Consider the following 22430-nt stretch of genomic DNA (forward strand, 5'->3'; position numbering starts at 1 on the left):
TTTAGTTCCTGATTCCTTTTCGCACTTTGTAGCGTGTGGTATTTCCTCCTGGATAGAAAAAGTGCAGATCAAAATTCACATGGAGCTGTGAATTATTTTTCTATTGCCTTGTGTTGCACTGAAGCTTAAAGATCTGCAAATAACCAAAATACTATTGTTTAATGGCATATTTAATATCTGCATTTGGGGTTCTTATGTAATCATCACTACAAGGCACGGGAAAAGATGAAAAATGTTTTATAACCCCATAGTAGGTAATGACTTGAGACAACAGGACTTTGATTGCAAAATGAAAGCTCAGCCTCCTATCAAGTGATTAATTGGGAAGTTCTAAGGCCTCTAGATATATAAATAGTTTTATCTTTCTCTGCACTAACCAAATTTAACACAAAACATCCCATTCTCCACTATTGTATTGTGTTCAGATACATATTAGGCTGTTTGTACTGACTTCCCAAAAATACAGCTTGGAGAAGCTCAAGTTCATCTTTTAATTATAGCTAGTCTGCTTGGGAGTTTTGTGGCCAAGAACACACTATAATCTCCTACAAAATTACAAAGTCAGTGTAAATCAGTCTAATGTATACCATTAGCTCACAAGAATCACTATAGATACTTCTGCTCTCTAAAACCAAAACTAAGTAAATTTTAATACCAGAGCTGGGTGGAGGAGAAGTAGTTGTAAGGCAGACTTTTTTCTAACAGTCTGTTGGGATCTAAATCAATGTTTTCAAACCCAAAAATGACTTGTTTAGAGACAGAATCTGTGGGGTTTTTGTTTCCAAAGTAGCTTCCTAAGCAGCAGAAAGAAAAACTGTTGCAAATTATTCAGATATTAGATACATCATCAAAGTGGAGAAGCTTTTTCAACAAAATAAAATTGAATGGTAGGAACAAATTGAAACTGCTTCTGTTTGAATTGTGAGAATCTGATACATCTGAAAGGACAAACCCAAATCATCTGCACTCAGGGAAAGAAGTATCTCTGAGAGCTCATTCTGACCACAGATCACATGAGAAGACAGCAGATTCTGTAATACTCATGTTATTTCTCAGAATAAAAATTTGAAAAAGATTATGTGGAGATAGTGTAAAAAAAAAGGAAGTTGCATTAAGTTACTTTTTAAAAAAGGAGAAAGAAATATTAATAATTATATAAAATTGACCATACTATTTACAAGGAAATAATATCTATGTCTACACTGCAATTCTCAGTTAAGGCTTTTCAAAACTGATTTTTTTTGAGTATTTTGAAGAACTTAGATAAAACTTAAAACCAATTGCACAGCAGGTTATTAGCACTTTTGAAGCAGCGCCTTCAACTAGTCTCAAGTGGAAGACATTCTTAAAATGTTGCTGTGAGCTCTCTTTTCTGTAACAGTAACCATAAGAATAAAGTGGTATAAACAAAGCCTAGTAGATAGATTTCCATTAAGCCAGGGCATCGACTTATGTGAGTGTGCAGGAAGATATGTCCAAGATTCATGTGAGTCACTGTAAATATGCAACAGGCAGTATGCATGTGTGCAACCGGGCTGCGTTGAACCTAGTTAGCTGGGAATGCTTTGGAAGTGGTGTGCACATATCCATCAAGTGAAAACTGCACAGCCAATCTCTCATTAAGTGTGTCACAACTACTACTACTCCAGCAGAATAAAGGCCTCTAGCAGCAAACAAGTCTGCAGAGGTATGTCATTGGAGGATGACTTGATGAAAGTCTATAGAAATAATTTTATTCAATCATTTACATTGAAAAAAAAAGCTTTCAGAAGTATGTACTTCATTGCACTCCTTCCTGCCTACACATACTATTTGCATCCTGTTCAATAAGGCTTCTATGTTTTCTATGTAACAAAAATAGATGTTTTCCAGCTACTTACCAAAAAAAACCCATTAAGAAAAAAACTTCCAATTCTATTTTTCACCTTTATAGTCCATTAACTGTAATAAATTTTAATGTACTTTTATAATTTCTGAGTCTCTCAGGCTGAGTGAAAAGATACACCAAGAGTGTAAAAGGTTATCTTAGTGATACTGGCTTTATCAAACCTTTAATTTAGCAGATCTTAGTATATTATCTGTCATAGGTCACAAATTTGACTATCTTTTAAGGGTTTGAGAAGTCCTAGGTGATGCAGAAAGCATAAAGTCAGTATATTAAGGTTTTAAAAACTAATCTATTAAGATTTAATAGATAAAATTTAAGATGTGAAATGAGAATGTAGACTTAAAGTGTGTTAACTGTAAATGTATTGGCATATAGAAACCCATCAAGGTATATTAATATTCTTCTTGTTACATGAAAATGCAATATTCAGTAAAATAAATATATTGTGTAAGTATCTCTGTGTGTATGTATGCATACAAAAATGAACAGATAAAATACTTTTACACAAGGAGCTGGGCAGCAGAACTGTGAACAAAAATTTCTCTGTACGTTAACTGGTAAGTATTCTCCTTAAAAGAGGGCTTTCTCAGAGAACTAACTAAAACCATAGCACAGACCAGAAACAGAATTTAAGCAAAGTTCTGGATCACTTGTTTGCTGACTTGCTAGAGTAGCAAAACATCTTTGCAAGATTCTCTTCAGGTAGAAGAGAATTTTGTTGATCCTAAAACTTCCTTTGAGTCTTTGATATTTATAAAAACATATTCATATGTGTTTCTATATTTGTTAAGGTGAATAAGCATGCTATATTTACATTGTGCACATATTTTAAGAGAATTTACTGCTGATAATGCCAAATGAATATCTAACTATACAGGACGACATACTTACCACTAGTTCCCTTTTTGATGCATGAATGCTAACAGGAAAATCCAATTCTAACTTTAGAATATTTAAATTATTTTCCATTTTATACTGAGGATACTTTGAAATTTTAATATTCTCTTTTATAAAAGCCAAAGGTCTAAGACTGATCTTGTCTCTACAAGGGTACCTAAAATAAAGAGAAAGAAAAAATCTGGAACTTTTCAAGATGTGGATTTGATAAAGTTATACCTTAATTGCTGCTGTCAAGAAGCAGTAATTGTTGATTATCTGAAAATTACTTGTGGAATTTCCATTAATATCATAGTGTAAAGCTCTTCTGAAAGAAATACTTTGACTTCTTTTGTGAACATGGTGAATATTTTATATTTTGCTATAGAAAACAGCATGCATATTTTCAGCAAGAGAGTGTCCTTCCCACAACACCTCAAATAACATATTCAATTTAAAATGTAAGTATGACATTCAGGCTTCATTTGCTGTTGGTGTCGATCTAAAAAAAATATAAATTGATGGAGACAGAAAATTCTAATCTGATGCCCTAAGGCCAGATCCAATAAAACACTTAAGCATCTAAATTTGGTGTTAAAGCAACTAACTTTTCAGTGGCTGTCCCCCATAAGGGAATCTTGAGCTGAAGTGAGAGGGGTCTTATATTCCTTTATAGAGTACAGAGTAGGTATTGTTAGGCAGGTACCAGTTAGGGAGTGCTACACACAGCCACTGCCTCCAACATCACCCCAAAAAATCATATGCAGCTCCCTGGAGCTAGTAAGTAGACAAACACTGCCAGTAGGACCGAGCTACAAATTACACCTTGCAAACCCAATACAACCTGAGTCCAGGTCGTAAGGGTAATGGGATGATGTTAAAATATACTTCCCTCTTTTGCAAAAAGCACAGTGATTAAGGATACTGCTCAGGATGTGTCACAGGTTCAATTCTCTCTTTTGCCTAGAGGCATTAGACTCCACATCTCCAAGGAGGGTGTGTTGGACTTTTACGCCATTGGTGTCGTAAGTTAGCAACGCATAGTCCCGGAAGTGATGTTCTTGCAATGGGGTGCTTACAGCTCCTCTATGACCTGACAGAACCTATCAGCTGGCCAGTTTGAATATGGACAATTTTTTAAGCCACTTAAAATTGTAACCGCCTCTGTGATCCACATTTAAGAATAGACAAACCCTGGGCAGAGCTCTGTCTTGTTTCCGGTGCTGGGACAGGTGGCTGCGGGGCCCCGTATGGGGCCCAGCGGGCCTGGCTCAGGCCACCTGGCCATCCTGGAGCTGATGGGCCCTGTTCCACCCACGGACCCCCCCTCCCCCACTCCCCCAACCCTGCTCTGTGCAGCCGGAGCGGCCCGGCTTCCCCTCTCCAGTGCGGCCAAGATTCAGCTGAAGCTGCCCTGCTCTCCGGCAAAAGATCATGTGACCAACAGCGATAAGCGACATTCCAGCTGCAAGGCCTGGGTGAGATTAACCCTTTTAGTGCTGTGAGGGAGAAGAAAGAGGAGATGCTTAAAGCTGAAATTCTGTTGTAAAGCTATGATATATCAGAGTACCCCTTGTAATTTCATGAAGGTATGGGGGGGTGGAGCGTTCAACTTGCACTTGTGAGCAAAAGCACCTGTGCTGAGATAGGCAGATGCTGAAGCAGCTGTAATTTGATGAAACGTTTGAACAGGGAGAGATGGAAGCGATGAGGACTTTTGCTCCAAATGGAAAGGAGAAGACCTCAGTTCCTAGAGATGCTCCCAGAGACAGCCCTAGAGATGAAGATGAGGAGGACCCTTTGCTCCCAGGGAAGGAGAAGGACCTCTATTCTTAGAGAGGAAATGCTCCCAGAGATGGGTGAAGAGAACTTTTATTTCTGAATGGCTCAACCTTAAAATTTTACCCCAGTAATTCAGAAGTGGACCCTCGAAAGCAGTTGTGGGAAAAGCTGCAAGTTGTGGGCGGGGGACTCTCACATGATGCGAGCAGAGAACCAACCTGGGTGGCTGTCTCGTTGTGAAAATGCTTTCATAGCATGGGCAAGAGAGACTCCTCTTCCTAAATGAACTGAACAAGTCTATTACGGAAGTGGCAAACAGACTGAACATCTCAAGGGTTGTCTTTTTACATTGTCAGCGGGAGAAGGGAGAAAGGTGGGGGAGGAGAAGTGTTCTGAAGGTGTGGTATGATTTTATTTGTTTTTCTTTTCTTTTTCCTTATATTAGGTCTATTAATAAACTTCTTTATATTCTTTCAAGTTTGGTGCCTGCTTTGCTTTTCTCCTAATTCTTATCTCACAGAAGGTAAACAGTAATGAGTATTTTGGACCAAAGCACTACACTAAATTGGTGTTTCTGCCCAGTTAAACCGAACCCGCTACAATTGGTTATTTTGAACCCTCTTTTTTTGAAACACTTCAGATCAATGAGCAAAAAGAGGATCATGATTCAGGAGTCTGGTCTTTATGCTCTCCACTAGTTCCTCTTTCCTAAGCTATATCCACACTTAACAGATTACCTTACTGAAGAGCTGAACGAGTTTTCAGCTCCATAAAAAACACCAAAAATATGTTTCGCACAACTTCAGACTGGGAGGTCTGCAGAACATCATATGTAAGCTGAGCAGGATAAGTGACGAAATATACCTCAACAAACTGAGGGACTATCTAGTGCAAACTCTTTGTGTCACAGAAACTTAACTTTACCTGAAAAGACTTTAAGTCTTAACATAGAAAACTGAATGGATTTTCTAATATGACTCTGATACTTCACGTGAGCTCTTCTTGTTAAATCTGACCAAATAAAACCAAATGTGCATCATCAAATAGTCCATAATTACAGATTACAAAATTACACACTTTGGTTTTGGCTGTCAAGCACTTGAACTAACATTGTGGACTTGAACTTGCCTCTTACTTCCCAGGACCACTTGCAGTTCTACAGCCTGCTTTCAGTAAAATTGGAAAAGCTGCTACCTTTTAATAAGCAAAAACCCTTGGAAATCTAGGGTAATAGACCTCCTGTCATACAGATAATGACATCTTGAGTTATGCATGAACTGTGAGGTAGAAATTCTCTGCAGTATCTCCTGCAGTCCTCCCTAGCGCAGAATAGGAACGTGGCTGGACCACAACATAACCTTAGCAAACCTAAGTTTTCTGCTTATGGAACTCAGGGAATGAATGGAACTTCAGATGTGTACATTGGACCTCGACCCCACATGAAGCTAGGATGCAGCCAAGCTGCACACCTGGATTAAGCAGCTGGAAAATGTCCCCAACACTCATGTTTCACACACGGTCATTGACAACAGAAACTCTTTCAGTTTCCCTGCAACAAATAATGACCCAGAGCCTGATGTAAACTTTCTGGTTTTAACAGACAGATCCATAGAATCTCATTTGATTGTTGATGTCATAATAACAACCTGACTCCATGGAAGGTAAGGTCACTCAGAACTCCGCATACCAGAACCTGAAAACAGATTTTGAAGAGAGTCTAAAGACAAATAAAAGCAAAAAACCAAACAAAACTGCACAGGAGCTTTACTGGTAGCTTAAACCACTCCAATAAAATAAACTCATTTTTGTCATTAATAATAATTCTTCCTGAATTTTGAATAGAAATACATATGATCTTTGCAAGACTTATTCAGTTTGCCAATGCCAATGAACTGTTTCTAAGTGTCTTACACCATGTCCTATGGACTGGGTAAATTAGCACCTTTGTACTATGTTTCTAACAGGTAAATGGCATTTTCTCTCCTATATCCAGCTCAGAGATCAGGTCAAACAAATGATTAGCCCCTCTGACATTCAGAATTTGGTATGTTGATCAGTTGCCTCTGTTATAACTTTGTTCCCCCTTTAAATTATCTGTTGACTGTAAATAAATTTTCCCTGATCTCAGATCACTTCAGACATTTTTCATCTTTTCATTTTTTTAATGGACGAGGAGACAGGTAGAGAAAAGACAGGGCCTTCTTTACTAGTCAGGATTTCCTAGGTTCTGCCAGGTGCAAGTAAAAGCCATTTTAGTTGCAGCTGGTAGGTATCTGCCAACAAAAGTGGCTTAGAAGAAAACACATTAATTTTTAAATGCTTCATGATACTTATTTAGAACTTCTGATAGCCTTTCTCTCTCTCTCTTTCTTTTCTTTCTTTCTTTCCTTTCTTTCTTTCTGTCTTTCTTTTTCTTTTGAATCAGCTGATGAAGGTGATGGGGTTTCAACAGTAAAAGTGCCACCTACATGTGTGTGTTTGAATATTTAAATATGGTCGCAGTCTGACTGATTTGCAGGGTAAAACAGTTTAGAAATCTGATTGCAAGCTCGCACTGACAAAAGTAGATAATTACTATCTCCACAAATATCTGTAAGTCAAATCACTTGTTTTAATACAGATTAGATTAGTACTAAAGTTACAAGATTGATATGAGAGACATGATAAATGTAGTCATGACAGAAAACAATTTTTAATTTAGTAACCCCTATCAATCTAGATAGCCCATGAATATTTACCATTAATTCAGTAGGCTGGAACAGAGTGGGGGAAAAAGAACAAAAAAAAAAAAAAAAAAAGGATGTTTGACCTAAACAAGGACTGAGAAAAAAAGATAATTCTCAGCAGTTTTACTGAGAACAGATCTTGCAAAAACTGGCAAAATACATTTGGGATCTCATAGTAAAAAATAAAAAAAAAACCTTTAAAAAAACTGAATGACATGCAAAAGTAGTTGCAATTCTTAATATCTACTTCTCTTTGCAGAATTTACCAGTCAGATTACACTGAAATAAATAACTTTAAAGGCTGAAATAAAATCATTTATGGAAATTCAAAACAAACATATTTGATCACATCATACTTCACAGCAGGGATACAATTTGCAGAGGCTGAGTGAGGGCATAGTGTAAGCAAAAACAGGTTGTGTGTGCAATGAACCAAGCAAAATGGTTTATATAAAAGAAATGTTGTTTCCATTAATTTTTCTGGTAATCTTATTAAAAACACCACCTGTCCTGAATAGAATTGTCCAGGTTTTAATTCTTTTCATATCTCAGTGTTCAAACACAAGACAGAGGAGGCATCATCTTATAGCTATTAAAGTATGTCACAAAATGTCTTATTCTGAAATCTTCATAACTACAGCAGTTTCTCCAAGCTCTGTTTCAATGTCTGGTTATTACATCTTTTACTTTTTCTCACATTGTGCTCAAAGAACTGATTTTTCTGATAAGCTTAAAGAGTATTTTTTTCAAAGCATGCATTGCATTTTCAGCTTCTCTTTAAACAAAATGTTTACAGTCTATAAGACTTAAAATTCACATATTAAGCAAATAAAACATAAATGCACCTTTCAAAATTCCACCACCATCCTACCAAAATCCCCTGTAAGAGCCCTGAAGAGGAACTTGACTTTGAATACCAGCCGAGATGAAATGGTGTCATAATCAGCATAAGTGCATGTGGACTATTCACCTAGATCAAACACTTTGGTCATATACTCAATTAAATTTAAATCCCATTATATAATGTATACCAGCCTCATTTTATGCAATTCCCTAATTTAATGGCTTGGTATTAGCCTTTTTCTTTTTTGCACACATGGACTAATTTTCACGGTGCTCAGTCCCTCTGGGAAGTAGGTCATTAAAGTCAACTGGACGGAGACAGAAACTTAACACCTAAACAGTGTTGCAGAAGGGTCAGAGTCACAACAATAATGTAAAACAGTTTTTCACTCATCCTACTTTGAAATATTTATGAAATCTCTCCCTCAGATATATCTATGATTCATTAATCTTGGAGATTATAAAGTAGAAGAATAATGAAAGCTATCATCCTGTTACAATTTAATTTGTGAAACTGAAAAAAAATAAATCAACAAAACAAAAATCCCAATTAAAAAATTAAAAATCACAATTATAATAATATTTAGCTACCAAGACAACATCTGTTTTACACTGAAGCAGTAGAATCATAATATTCATATTACCTTTCTCAATGTGTATTCTTTTTGTCTCATGTCCCACATCATGACCAGCCAGATCACCCTCCTTAGGTCCAGGCAGGACATTAGGTGACAAACCCATCAGCATTTGGTTCATAGATAGCCCGTTCTGATGGACCGCTGCTAGACACAAGTGCAGGCAGAAAGAAATCAGCTGTCATATTAACAGTACACTTTTTTACTTATTTTACATAGTGTTCCTCTTAATTATGCAAGAATTCTAAAAATCACAAAGTTACTTAATTAGTGCCATCAGGATCCACATAGAGGGAAAGTTTATTCCTGTTACTTCTACTTTAAAGCAATTAATTTTAAAAGAAAGTTCAGTAACTTTGGATAAAGTTGGAGATTTGCAAATATGTTCTTGTTTATTTAACAAGAATTGAAATGCAAAACAAAGCAAACAAGAAAAGCATTAAAGGTTCTACATAACATAACTTACTGATCTATTTTCTTTTTAGTTAGTTGTACAAAAACTCTTGAGTACCAGCATTCCCAATATGCAGCCCCTAATAAATTCCTTAAATGAAGCATTGTGGCCTTTCAGATGATATACAATGTTTTTCCATATATACTGTGCAACAGGAGAATTGCTTATTTGCTCATCAGACAGGTTGAAAAGCTCTGTCCAACAGTTTTCAAAGAGACCGTCATGAGTCTCAAACACACCTCAGAATCTCATATTAGCTAGTTTATATTTCTATGCTGAAAAATTGTATTTCCAAAAGGTTTATGCCACTTTTAGTAAAGTTGGTTGGTTTGTTTTTAATATGGAACCCATATGCCTGTAGTAGTCATCTTATTCTGGCTAGCACCACAAAAGATGTACTTAAGAATCAGGTGTAATGTTAACAAATCAGATCGGACAGAAAAAAATTATCTTATAAATAAACAAGTTACTGAAGTGATCCACTACTTAAGGAACTCTGTTATGTTCACATGGAAGAAAAAAATGTGCAAAGGTCTCACTCCTCTCTGTAGAGTAAGCTGAACAGTACAATTTCTTTTTTTGTTAAGAAAAAAGTCATTCCTTAGCAAAAGCAATGGATATGTCTCAATTTAGATTTTTGGGGTGTGTGGTTTTGGTTTTTTTTTTTTCAGAGAACAATAGAAAAGGCCTTCATTAGTTGTAAACAAATATACTATTCAATCAATTAAGAAAAAATTAAACATCCACATTTGTGAGGGGTTTTTTGAGACCTTCACTTACGAAGTCTGCAGTGGGTTGATCCTGGCTGGACACCACGTGCCCACCAAAGATACTCCATCACTCCCCCTGCTCAACTGGACAATGGAAAGAAAATATAATGAAAGGCTTGTGGGTCAAGCCTGGGGAAATAGATAGGTCACAGTATATGGGATGCCAATTTAATCTGCACTCCGAATTGTCCAAGTGATAAGAAAACAGAATTTTCAGCTTGTCATAGTCAGGCCTCATTTCTTTTCTTTGGTAAGTCATTTTTCATCACACACTAACGAAAGATCTCTCATCTGAAGGTCAATGAAGAGTCAGCTTCCTGAGTCGGCAGAGAACCTGAAAAGAAGCAGCCTAAAGGACACGTGTTGCATCTAATCAATATGGCCCCCTATTTCATACAGCTATTTCATAGCCTTCTATGTGTATGCCAAATCCTCCAGTTTCTACTGACAAATTCCACTGTGGAAAGATGATTTAAAAGCACAAAAACCCACAACCGAGCAGTATTAAAGGGAATGGACAAGTGTAATATGAATTTAAGTACATATCTGTAAAACAGTATGCATTTAAAACATTAATTTCCATTGCTGCACTGGAATACCACAGAATTCAGAGTTTTTGCCATGTAATTTACATCCTGTATATGGAACCTTGATAAAAACGGCATCACTCTGGCACACCACGGTTTAATTTCACTCTGTCCCGTGTGAGCTATGAGGTGATAATATTTCTATTGTATTTCTCACCATTACAAAATTTTGTATTTAAAAAATGTATAAAGTATGCACATTTTTAATTTATTTAACCCAATTCTTCTCTTTACCAAGCAATTCTACCATGTAAAATATTGCTTATGAAGTCAGATTCAATTTAGAAATCAAAACAGAGTAACCAGATTAAATAAAATTCAATTTCTTTTAAAAATGTTTACACTATATGTTCAGTTCTGAAACTAATCTAGCAAATTGCTTCCCGCCTGCAATTCTGTATTTCATTGCTCATATCTTTATGTTTAATATGACACGATGGCAGTTTATATCAGTACCTGTTAATGTAGCATCAGATATTATGATACTGTAAACTGGGGAACATAATGTTGGAAGATAGTTATTGCAGCTGAACTTCTGAACATGATACATATGAGATCTATTTAAGACGAGGGCATTTTGATTAGATAAACAAGCTGCACCTAATCAAATTTAAAGTGGTGAGAAGGAGAAGAATGGGACCTACGGATTCTGTCTGAAGAGCTCTCGGTCCGTGCAGGAGAGCTGGACACACTGCTGCTTCGATGAGAGGATGGATGGCTGCCAGGTCTTCGGCCCTCTTCAAGGGAAGGAGCAGGAGAAGGGCTGTCTGGAACACGTTCCTAGACCACACAAAAAGTCATTGCGAAAGAATGGCAATGTTAAACCAAGCCTCTGCTTCCAAACATCACTTCCCTAAACTGAATCTCCCTCCTAAATTACAACCAATTCATTTACCTGTTGAGGTTTCCAGGATTTGCAGAGCATTCTCAAAGGAAACTTGGCAACTTTAGGACACTAGACCTTACATTTCAGTATGCAGTGTGAGCACTGCTCATCCTATTAGGCTTTTAACTGCCTTCTGGACTACTTTGAAAATAAGAGGTTTGTTCTGCTTTTGTTTTTCATTCTTATTTTCCTCACTCGTATCATCATGCTGTTGAATTGGAAATACACATTTTGGCTTACAGACATTAGCCTTATGGGATGAGGAATTATGTATTTCTGTAACTAAATATTAACCAGGCCCTGTTGTTTTATGTTGACTTTTACTCCACATTTTATTTTCAAAGATGCTTCTTGAGCAATGAGATCTTATGGAACTGTTAAGGATCATAAAGACAATGTAGCTTCTTTATATATAAACCTATACCAGTAACATGACTCATGTAAGTCCAAATGTCTACTTCTACCATGGAACACAAACTTGGAATGAATCACATTTTTGGGATGAATGTGGCCGTATCACTTCAAAATGGGGAAAACCACCCTTCACATTTTTCTGTCCAGGGAAAGGCCTGGCAGGGTAGCCAAGAGGAGCTATGATGCACTTCAAGACGTTCCTTGGTTTTGAAAACCAGAGTGTAAGGACTGTGATGGTTTGAATTGCACATTTGTTAGATGAGATTAGTTAGTATGTAGCAGATAGATATATCTGATATTTACCCAAAAGTTCAACAGAAACAATTGCCAAAGGGAGCTGAGTGCAGAATAGTTCTTTCTAGAAAATTCTCTATCCTTCCCTGCACTTTCCTTTTTACTGCTAAAAGTTCTCAAGACTCATTGCTAAAATATGTGAGAATGAGGCTGGTTTAGACAAATAGTAATAGATATTTAAAAAATCCTATGGAGGAAATCTGTTGGAAGGATTGAAAATGTTAAACTAGCATTTTTTTGCTTGTTTTTCTCTTTTTGATAATTGAAAACCTGACTTTATAATGAAAAAAACAATGAGTCCAAACCACCAATCAACAAACAACTGCACACATTCAACTCACTGAAAGGTTTTGGTAATGAATTAATACAATTAGTATGTGTTTAGTAACACAAAAGAAAACTTGCTGTTGTAAAAGCATAACATTTTCTAGAAAAGAGTAGTACATTACTCACACAGCAAAGTTCTTTTGGAGCAGTCATTATTTTATTATGCACAGTCACAAGATAAGTATTTATTTCTCTGAATGCATTCCTAAGAGATTTTGCAACATGCTCATCTACAGTAATCAACAGATTTGTTCCAGGTAAGTTTCATAAAAAAAAATCTACTGAACTTGAGATTCTGATTGCAAAGGGATTCAATGGGCATATTGATGGAGTGGAAGGAGATTTTTGAGAGCAATGTTTCAAGACATTTAAGTGGATTTCACTTTAATAGTCTTAGGTTTTTAAGTCAAAAACATTGATGAGGATAGCTTAACTTCATCATAGCTCTAGGCTTATTATGACTTTGATTGTGTTTATATGTCCATGAACCGGGTATTCAAGAGGAGGATTATAATGCAGATGTTTTCAGAATGTAGAAGATTTATTTCTTTAGATTTAGGAGGATTTAAGCATGCACAGTGTACAGATTTGATATAAATTGGAACACGGTATATTTAATCATTCATTTAATACATAATTTCACTGTTTGGCATACAATGTATTGTTCTTAGAAGGGTTTCATTAAAATGAAATCCAGTGAGCACATAAGATTTGAATACAGAGCTGCAGAGTAAATTAATTTATTTAAACAGCTTAATTTGTTTATCCTATTTATTTATGTGTGCTTTTACAGCACGTATTATGAGATGGAGCGAGCAAAAGGAATGCACAGGACAACGAAATATAATTACTGTACAAACAAAACAGATAATGAGTTTTATTCTCATATAATATGACATAGACAAAATCCATGAGAAAACTATATATCTTGGCTTTATAAATTCATTTGTAAGATACCCTTTAATTCCAATAAAACATGGGATTGAACTACACAGAAATGCAAAATAAACCAATTTAGTACCCTAACTATTTTTTTATATCCTTGCTTCATTATTCCACAATCAGCAATCTAGTCTACAGCAATTTTTTGTCTTCAACAAATACACTGCAATAATAAATGGAAATGCTACTACTAATAAATTGAAATATTCTGTAGATCTAAAAAAGTGATAGTGATAAACTAATGGTGCTGGAATATCAATATATCTTCCTTACCAGAGATTTTGTTTAGAAAAAATTAATTTGGTTTGGGGCAAAATATTAACTTCACTTTAGACTCCACTTTAAAATTTTTCAAAAAAGGAAATGTTCAAAAATGTGTTCATTAAATAATGCAAATCAGAGCTATTTTGTCACTTCTGCAGCATGCCACTTTTGTACAAGTTACTTCACATGAACAGCAAAGTAGTAGAATTTACTTCCTTATAATCCTGGCAACAGAAATCACCTAGGATTCTGTCCACTGCCTAGTATTTTTCCTAAAACTTGCCTACTCCCAGGAGTAGATATTTCTAGAGAATCTGGAGTATAACTCTCTCTTGCTATTTTTTTCCTCCATTTTTTGCTTCCCTATTTCTTCCTACATATACTCACAAGTAAAAAGCAAAATGGATAATTTAGGTAATATGCAGCAATTTAACATATGGTCGACCAACATTTCAAAATTGGTAAGACTCTCAGTTAGGTATCAGAACCAGAGGCTTTACTAAGTAATGGGCAACAAGCTCATAGGGGCCAAATTTGAAGCATTCCTTATCTTGGCGCTCTTTACAATTTGATTCAAATCATGCATCCTAAGCATTTCAGAATCTGACATTTACCTCCTCCAAAAATATTCCTACCACAAGGAAATTTTCGCTCTAGGGAACTGTAATGACCTCTCTTGTACTCTTACTCCACTGACAAGTTACACATGTCCATTTCATAAATAACAGACTTGTTGCTGTGACACTGGGTATTTTACTTTATGCTGTAAAAAACAGGTAAATGATTTTAACTGTCAGAGATTTTAACACAGGAGATTGAAGTTATCTCTAGAATTGAAATCACACCAGTTTTGAATATGCATTCTTCCAATACCCAAAGCAGACTTGCATACACAGTCTTCACCTCCTGCCTATTTCTCTCCTACAGGTATTTAGTCCCAGCTTTTTACTTTGTTCTAGTTTACTTCGCCATAAGACTCATCTCTTGGGTTTAGTCATCCTTTAATTTTAGTCATGGAATGAGCTCTAGACATGCAATTAATTCTTGCTATAGAGATATATAATTTTTTTTAAACTAATCAGTTGTATTTGTGCTCTTCAGTATTGAACAAACTCCTTTAAGGATGTTTATGCTTTAAGTCATTGAAGTGCGGAGGTTAAAGTAATTTGTTTTCAAAGTCATACTTTTCATAGTTTAGGTAACTTATGGAAACGTTTGCTTTGGAAGAGATGTTTAAAAGCCATCTAGCTCCAACCCACCAGCCACAGGCAAGGGCACTGTCCACTAGAGCAGGTTGCTCAGAGCCTCATCCAGCCTGGCCTTGAACACCGCCAGGTATGAGGCATCCAGAGTTCCCTGGACAACCTAACTTCATGCTAGGGAGAGTATATAAGACACAAATTGTTTCATACAGTTGATAATCATGATTATTATCATCATCATCATCTTTTAATCAGGAGTGTGAGAGACTGGACTAGTTAATGACTCAAACAACTGACCACTTGACCACACAGGTGCAGAGGGTGCACACCCATCACCGGAGGCTACAGCTGGGTGTTGAACAAGATAAGGGAAGAGGCTGGTAGGAGGCAAATTTTGCCTGTGGGCTAGTGCTTTTTATCATGTCTATGCCCCTTTCAAAATGGCTCAGGCATGAAAACACCCCTCTGGGAACGTACCGGAATACTCACACATAGTCCGAAGGTATTCACCCATTCTGATGGGCCATAATTGGGTCAACTGTGCTGACATGAGTGGCAGCTGTGGCATCCTGGGAAGTGTCATGGATCATGAAAGACTCCTGAAGTGTCCTGTGATCCACAGCCTTACACCATTCAGTGTGAAACTCCCCACCTCAGGAGAGGAACCTGGGCATTCCCACCTGAACCTGAGCATATATAACCTGTGGAACTTTGGTGTTTTGTGGGCCTTTCCTACTCCTGACAGATCAAGACAGCCACCACCACTTCAGCCAACAGACACTGAAATGGCAACAATCACGTCGTGTTGTGAGATCCATGCACGGATGTCTTTCTATTCCTTTCCAAAGTTTTTTTTAAAAAAAAATTTAATATAGCTTTTATATTGCTACATTACTACAGATAATAATAAACAAAATGGTTTAATACGTGCTCCTCACACATTGCAACCAAATTGTTCCAAAATAAACCCTACATGTGTATATTTACAAACACCAATCATTCAGTGTTGTTTCGCTCTAATCTGCCCCAAGGAATCTATTACCAAGACTGCGTTACCCTTGCCTCTTGGGGTGGGCTGTAGCAAGGACTAGTATATATTCTTTCTAACCTTTGTAGGAAGACACCTGTCTTCTAAGCCTTTTTGCTGGTAGAATTATAAAAATTGCTTTTAAAAGTGATCAAAACACACATTTCTTTCTTCGGTTCCTTACTGATTTATTTTGAACTTGTGTGAGATGTATTCCAGGAATAACTTTCTTGCAAAATGTCACATTTAATTTGACATTGCTTTAGCTGAATAAGTGAAAGAAATTAGTTACTTGAGTATCTTTCATATTTTGTGCAAACAGAATGTTTTGCTCTTACAGTTTTGCTTTTTCATTATGCTTTAATAAAAGACACTATGACATTCTAAATTAACATTTAGACTTAGGAATTGCAAAATTAACTGGAGTAATAGTTATTTCCTAACTTCCTCAGTCACTTCTATATGTGTGTTATCAAACTGACTGAATGCTATAAAATTGTATTTCTATTTCCTTATCTTCATACTATCACTGGCTTGCTAAAGATCTTGCTAACTTCACACTGATGCACATGACATCTTTCTCACCTTGTTCTTACAGATCCACTTCTAATCCCAATCAAAATTCAGGAGTTCAAATGTTTTGTACTGTCATTAACTGCACTATTATTTTAAATCTTGAACATCTTTCTTATGAAGAAAATAATCCATGGTATTTACATAAGACATTTTCTCTCTGTGTGAATACCTTGAACTTATTTATCTGTTGGACCAATTGAAGTTAATTTGATTTCCATTATACTTTTTACTTCTACAATTTTTCATTGTACCTACGTTGCTGTTCCCATCACAATAATACTGACAACGGAAAATGAAGAAAAGAGATCAACAGACAAAAAGACTGAATTGGCTTGACTTTTAGTGCCTTGGTTTCTACGTGTATTTACAGCAGGAGTTAACTGACAGGAAGCCAAACAGGAGACTTTCAAGTAATTCTTTAACAGTACTTCCACAACAAGAGATCTAATCCTTTGAAATCATGAGCAGTAGGTAAAGTACGGCAACCTAGTTAGGAAGTGAGTGTCAATGGATTGGGCCATTACAGAGATTAAGAAAAAGCAAGCAAACAAACAAACAAAGTAGATCCCTATCAACAGAAGAAAGCTTGGTTTTACCTTCTCAACGAATATTTGTTCTAACAAGATATCCTTCTAAGGTATACCAAAAACTCCATGCAACATGCAAATATAGAGCTCTGTTGAAATTGAATTAGTAACTTCTTATTGGCAAACTGGACACACTTTTCGATTTTTCTTAAGCTTTTTTCTCCTCTTTTGAAAATCTAGTCTTACTTGAAAATAAGCTGAAGAAGCACCACTAGGAATTCACCCCTCAAAGTAAATCCAAACCACACATCCAGCCAAACACCAAGAATTCATCTGACTAGATGTCATTGTCTGTATTACAAATGTCTGCATCATAACTAGTCACCCTAGGCTCATCTGTCACCCATACATTTGTTTCCAAGGTACAACTCACCTCACTCTAAAGTAACTATGTCAAATAGATCCAATGTATTATGCCCTAGTAATCAGCAAAATGAATCTCATCCCTTGTGCCTGGCCCCATGGCCATTTTGCACCAAGTTAATCTCACACTACATACATAGTTCCCTGTTACACATGTGAACATGCCATTTTCCAAACATAAAGTTCGTACTACCTTCTCTGTGTCGTGTAGATACCTATTTTACATACCACAAATTAATTCATATGAGCATATGGCTGCTATTAGCTTCAAACTGCACCTCAGAAACATGCATAATAAAAGAAATAATAGGATCCCATATTATTAAAAAAAAAGACATTATTCCAAGTTATAGCCTACCATATTTAGTTAACATCCTCTAAGGTCATTATATAAAAACTGTATTAAAAGCTAAAATAAATAATATTAATCATATAGATAGAACTAATTAATGAGGTGGAACACAGTGTCCTCTAATATAAAGATGGTTAAGCCATAATAAAGAAGGTCAACTATACTTTGACCTAAGATCTACTCATTCTAAATTAAAAAAAAAAAGAAGTGTGTATATATGTAAGTTATTCTAATGTGGAGATTTTCTCTGTTAAGTTCAAGTCCCTATAAATAAGATATCATATTCTCTGCAGCCATGATAGAAGAAAATTGTTATTTGATTTACATTATACTTCAAACTTTATAAGTATATTCCAATTTGCATGTTTGGTTTCTCAACATGTAAAAGTAGATGTTTTAGGAGCTGATAGTCCTATTTTTATTCTAAAATATTTATTGCAGACCAATTACATTTTATTATTTAAATGCTCTAAATCAAATTTCTCCTCACATAGAGAAGAAAACTTAATCATACTTTATGTATCAGATAAAGAGGAAATTAAAGTAGCTTCCCTCTTCTCGCACTTTTACACATTCAAGAAAATCACTTTAAAGGAATGTTAAAATTTCTATTTTGAATGAATAATGCACAAATGTCTCTAAAAATAGTAGGTTATCTGAAAATTCAGGTGTTTTTCAGGTTAGGTATAAAAAAGGGTGTTTCTGCCAATTTGGAATACAATCAATTTTGTTCTCATTCCTTGTCTGTAAAATGAGTATACGATATCCAGCTTCACAGGAATGCTGCCACTGTCTGCATAATGCTTTCCCTGTAAGGCACAAAAGTGTCCATAGAAAACTTTTGCCTTCAACACAGGATTCAAGATTCAGATCAGTGAATTGAACTTTCTCATTTTCCTCTTAGAGTCTGTTTCCTTTCAGGTATGCTCCCTGAAATTGCTCACCACCGGTCTGACATTAGACATTAGAATGTACTCTGTTCAGCCATTTCTGTATGGCAGTGACATATTTATTCTCTTTGGCTATTACTTGGACTTTTTTGGGAAATAGTCACTGAAACACAAGAGTCTGAGTGGGAAGCTACCCAGAAGGATCATCAAGTCCAACTCTTGAGTGAATGGCCCATATGGGGATTGAACCCATGACCTTGGTGTTATTAGCACCAGGCTCTGACCAACTGAGCTCATCTATTATAGGCAAAAAAAAAAAAAAAAAGGAACAATACATTACATCAACAGGAGCACACATATTGCCAATGAAAAGTGAAAAAGTGAATGAATGCTAACATAAAATTTCATGTCAGAAGAGTCCTATAAACAGTTATTCTAAAAAATAAAATCTGTCAGCAGTTACCTTTGTTAAAAAAGTTAACAGTAAATTTCTGCTATTGGATCACAGGAATATATCTATATATATATAGATAGATACAAAAAAGTTATAAACTAGTGTAACACAACCAGTGCTGTGATATATGTAAGGGAATTAGCAAAGTTTAGTCCGACGTATTCATTATGCAGTGGAAAACTACTGTGCCCCTGCTGTCTCCACTTTTTCAGCTGGAGGTATTGGTTTCTTCTGTTTTATTCTTAATTCTTTCTATAAGTAATAGTCACATAAGGATAAATTGCAATTTTTGATTCTGGAATGCTACTGCTCTGTTCTATGTTTTACAATGTAATTTCAAGTTGCTATTAATAAAAGGTATGTCCTTTGTATTTTCATGTATCTTTCTGCTGAGTGAAAAAAATTGATGTAGTGAAACTGCTAACAAGCTGAGCCTTTGAAACCATAGGCAGGTGATGAAAGCCACTTCATGTCTAAAGCATCCCTAGGTCACAGCTGTCACACTCACTGCAATTCATTGTTGTCACAATCTGCTGTCCCGGCTTGTTGTTGCTCTCCTCTTATTCATCCAACTCATATATCTAAACATTCCATTACAAAAAGACATCTAATGTTCGTCTCATGTTCGAAAGGGCACAACACTCTTCTGAAATATAATTCTGAAGATTTTAGAGCTCAGAGTTCACTGCCAAATCTAAGGTGTTGCTTTGTAAGGCTTCCCTTGTAATTTTGTCTTTGTCTCATCTCCTGAACATAGCAGTATAAAATGTTTAGTTAGTACATGATCTCAGCTTTATTCCAACTTCTTATCATGAAGAAATGAAATATTACCCAGTAATAGAAAGGCATTTGAAGCTTTGTGAGTTTAAAGATAACAGCACTAGCTGTGAACTCGGCGAATTGGAAGGAAAGGTCAGCAAGTCATCTACTGTGGCACTGTTCACAAAGGCAATTCTTCTATCCAATGAACCTGGTTGTTCATGATCTGAAGACTGATTTTCTATTACTCAATTTTGTTCTTTGTTACTTAATTAGATATGGTTACTATCAATTTACTTTTCAGAGTAGAAATTTCTCACAGGCCTTCTAACTTTCAAGCAGTTTACACTGGTAAACATGCTGTACTTTAATTTCAAATCTATGCTGTCATTTCAGGTTACAACTACAAACTCTGAGATAAGCAATTCAAAAACTTTTCAAGGCAATTTGTGGAAACATTGATACTAAGGAAAAAATATTTCAGTAAAATTAGGGTTAAAAAAATGAGTCAAACCGTAACGAAAACAAAACCAAGACACCTGAAAATGTAGCACTAAAAGACTGGAAGCTATAATTCTAATAACAAACAGTTTCATGAAAGAGAGCAACTGCACTATTTATCCATTCCCGTAAAAATAAAGAAAAAGGAGGTTTGACCTTCTCACTTACATTTATTCTTGAAGATATTTATTTTGATTGTAGTATAAGTTATTATTCATAAACATTACATTGCCAGCACAAGGTTCAAGAAGTATGCTGATTACAGTTTCTTGCTCAACTACACAGTGCATATAATTCAATGGACATTAAAATCACAGCCTCTGACTATGCCTAGAGAAGAACAGGTAAATTGCCAGTGGCATTACGTCCATCCCCATGGGAAGAAAATCCCCTAACACTGACCTCATGCTTTTAAGTTGCTGGGGTTTATGTTTCAATCCAGCTCAGTATTAAAAAATAGGAACATAATTACATGGCTGTGCTACCTCTATCCACATGATCATATCCATCTGCAATAGATAATAACAGAGGACATAAATCTAGATGAGTTGTACTATAATGGGGCTGAAGGAATGAGTAGGAAAGTCCTGCAAGAGTTAAGTTCCTTAGCCCTTATAGTACTCTTGAAATAACTATGTGCAGCAAGATCTTACATTTAGAAGTGAGTTTTGAGTGACAGATTAAAACTTGTGTTTATAGAGTCACCTGTATTAGAAATGTATTGTGAGCAATATGTCACAGGCCTTGACTGAAGAAGTAACAGCAGCACTTCAGTAATGTCTCCATCACGTTCTACATAAATGACCCAAAATCCTTAACTTATCAGTGCAAACTTCAAAAAATATGTGTATTTCATCCTCAGATGTGCACATTTTCTAAAGCAAACTGAGGTTAATTTGGTCATTTAAAAACATTTCATTGAAATCCACACATTTTTAAATTATGGTTATGTACAAACCAGATGGGAACATGAAACTTGCACAGGATGTTATGCCAGGAGTTATGCAAAAGTTGGCAGCTACAATGAATATTTAATTAGCATGAACATGAGAGCTGAATTTTCAAAAATGACAGAGATACATACTGTAGATTATTAACAAACAAATGCTTAAATAAGCAAGATTTTGGAAAGAAATTATGATTTTCCAGTTACAATGTGCTGATAGAATGTTTCAGAGAGCCTAAATTGCCAGGTACTTTCCAGGTCTTCACCTAGATTATAAGGAACCTATCTCTGCTAGAGAAAGTAGATGAGCTACAAAAATGAACTTGTTAAGAAGTAAAGGACCTGCAGGATAAGGAAAATTTTCTGGCATGGGACTGCCTATGGTTAAAATAATATACGCAGTTACATGATGACAGTGCCTCCCTTTCAGAGTCCAATAGTTTTAAACCGACTAGACAGGTTTAGACCACATGAGCCGAAAGTACTTCTCAGTTAAGTGCTTCCTGGGTCCAGCTATGTTTCCATAATGTGGTTACATCTGTGAACAGAGCAGGACCTGCTTTCCACAAAAGGAAACCATTTTTACATGGCCTATGAGGTATGTTATACTCAAATGTACCAGATTTTGGTAACTGGAGACAAAGATCAGGGTCACACTGGAGTATGCTCACAAAGACATATTTAAATGTAGGCCATGGTAACTTAGGCAATTTTAATAGCTACAACTAGCTTGTAAATCAACTTTACAAGCTAGAATTCAGCTTGTCAAAGTTTAGAAACAGACGGTTACCAATGAAGGTCAAATTTTATACTCTTATATATGAAATCAAAGAGGTCACAGAAAATGAAAGGAGGGAAAATAGCATGAAAATAGTGAAAACAAAGTTTTGTTGGCACAGTAATTCATATATCAGCTGTCATTTAGCATGTGCTCCATCTCAATCTTCATTTTTTAGATACCTCTGTAGTACCAGTGGTCACTGTTCCAATTAAGAAAATAAATTTAGAATGAAATAAAGCACCACGTGTGTTTCAGAGAACATTAGTATCATGTAACTCTTATGAAATACCAATTAAGTAAAAAT

General features: G+C 35.8%; 1 protein-coding gene across 6 annotated transcripts in view; it reads right to left on the bottom strand.

Annotated features, from left to right (window-relative positions):
- Positions 1-22430, bottom strand: part of DACH1 (dachshund family transcription factor 1) — a 356766-nt gene that overhangs the window by 94354 nt on the left and 239982 nt on the right. For 3 of the 6 annotated variants that reach the window (XM_039562277.1, XM_039564057.1, XM_039563475.1), the window contains 2 exons: positions 11206-11341; positions 8760-8897 (listed from right to left, as the gene is read on the bottom strand). In XM_039562277.1, the coding sequence (XP_039418211.1) occupies positions 8760-8897; positions 11206-11341 (274 nt within the window). The remainder of the gene's footprint in view (positions 1-8759; positions 8898-11205; positions 11342-22430) is intronic. The other 3 variants (XM_039564712.1, XM_039565348.1, XM_039562899.1) reach the window with 1 other exon arrangement.

This window comes from Corvus cornix, chromosome 1, assembly GCF_000738735.6.
Source record: "Corvus cornix cornix isolate S_Up_H32 chromosome 1, ASM73873v5, whole genome shotgun sequence".
Classification (NCBI taxonomy): domain Eukaryota; kingdom Metazoa; phylum Chordata; class Aves; order Passeriformes; family Corvidae; genus Corvus; species Corvus cornix.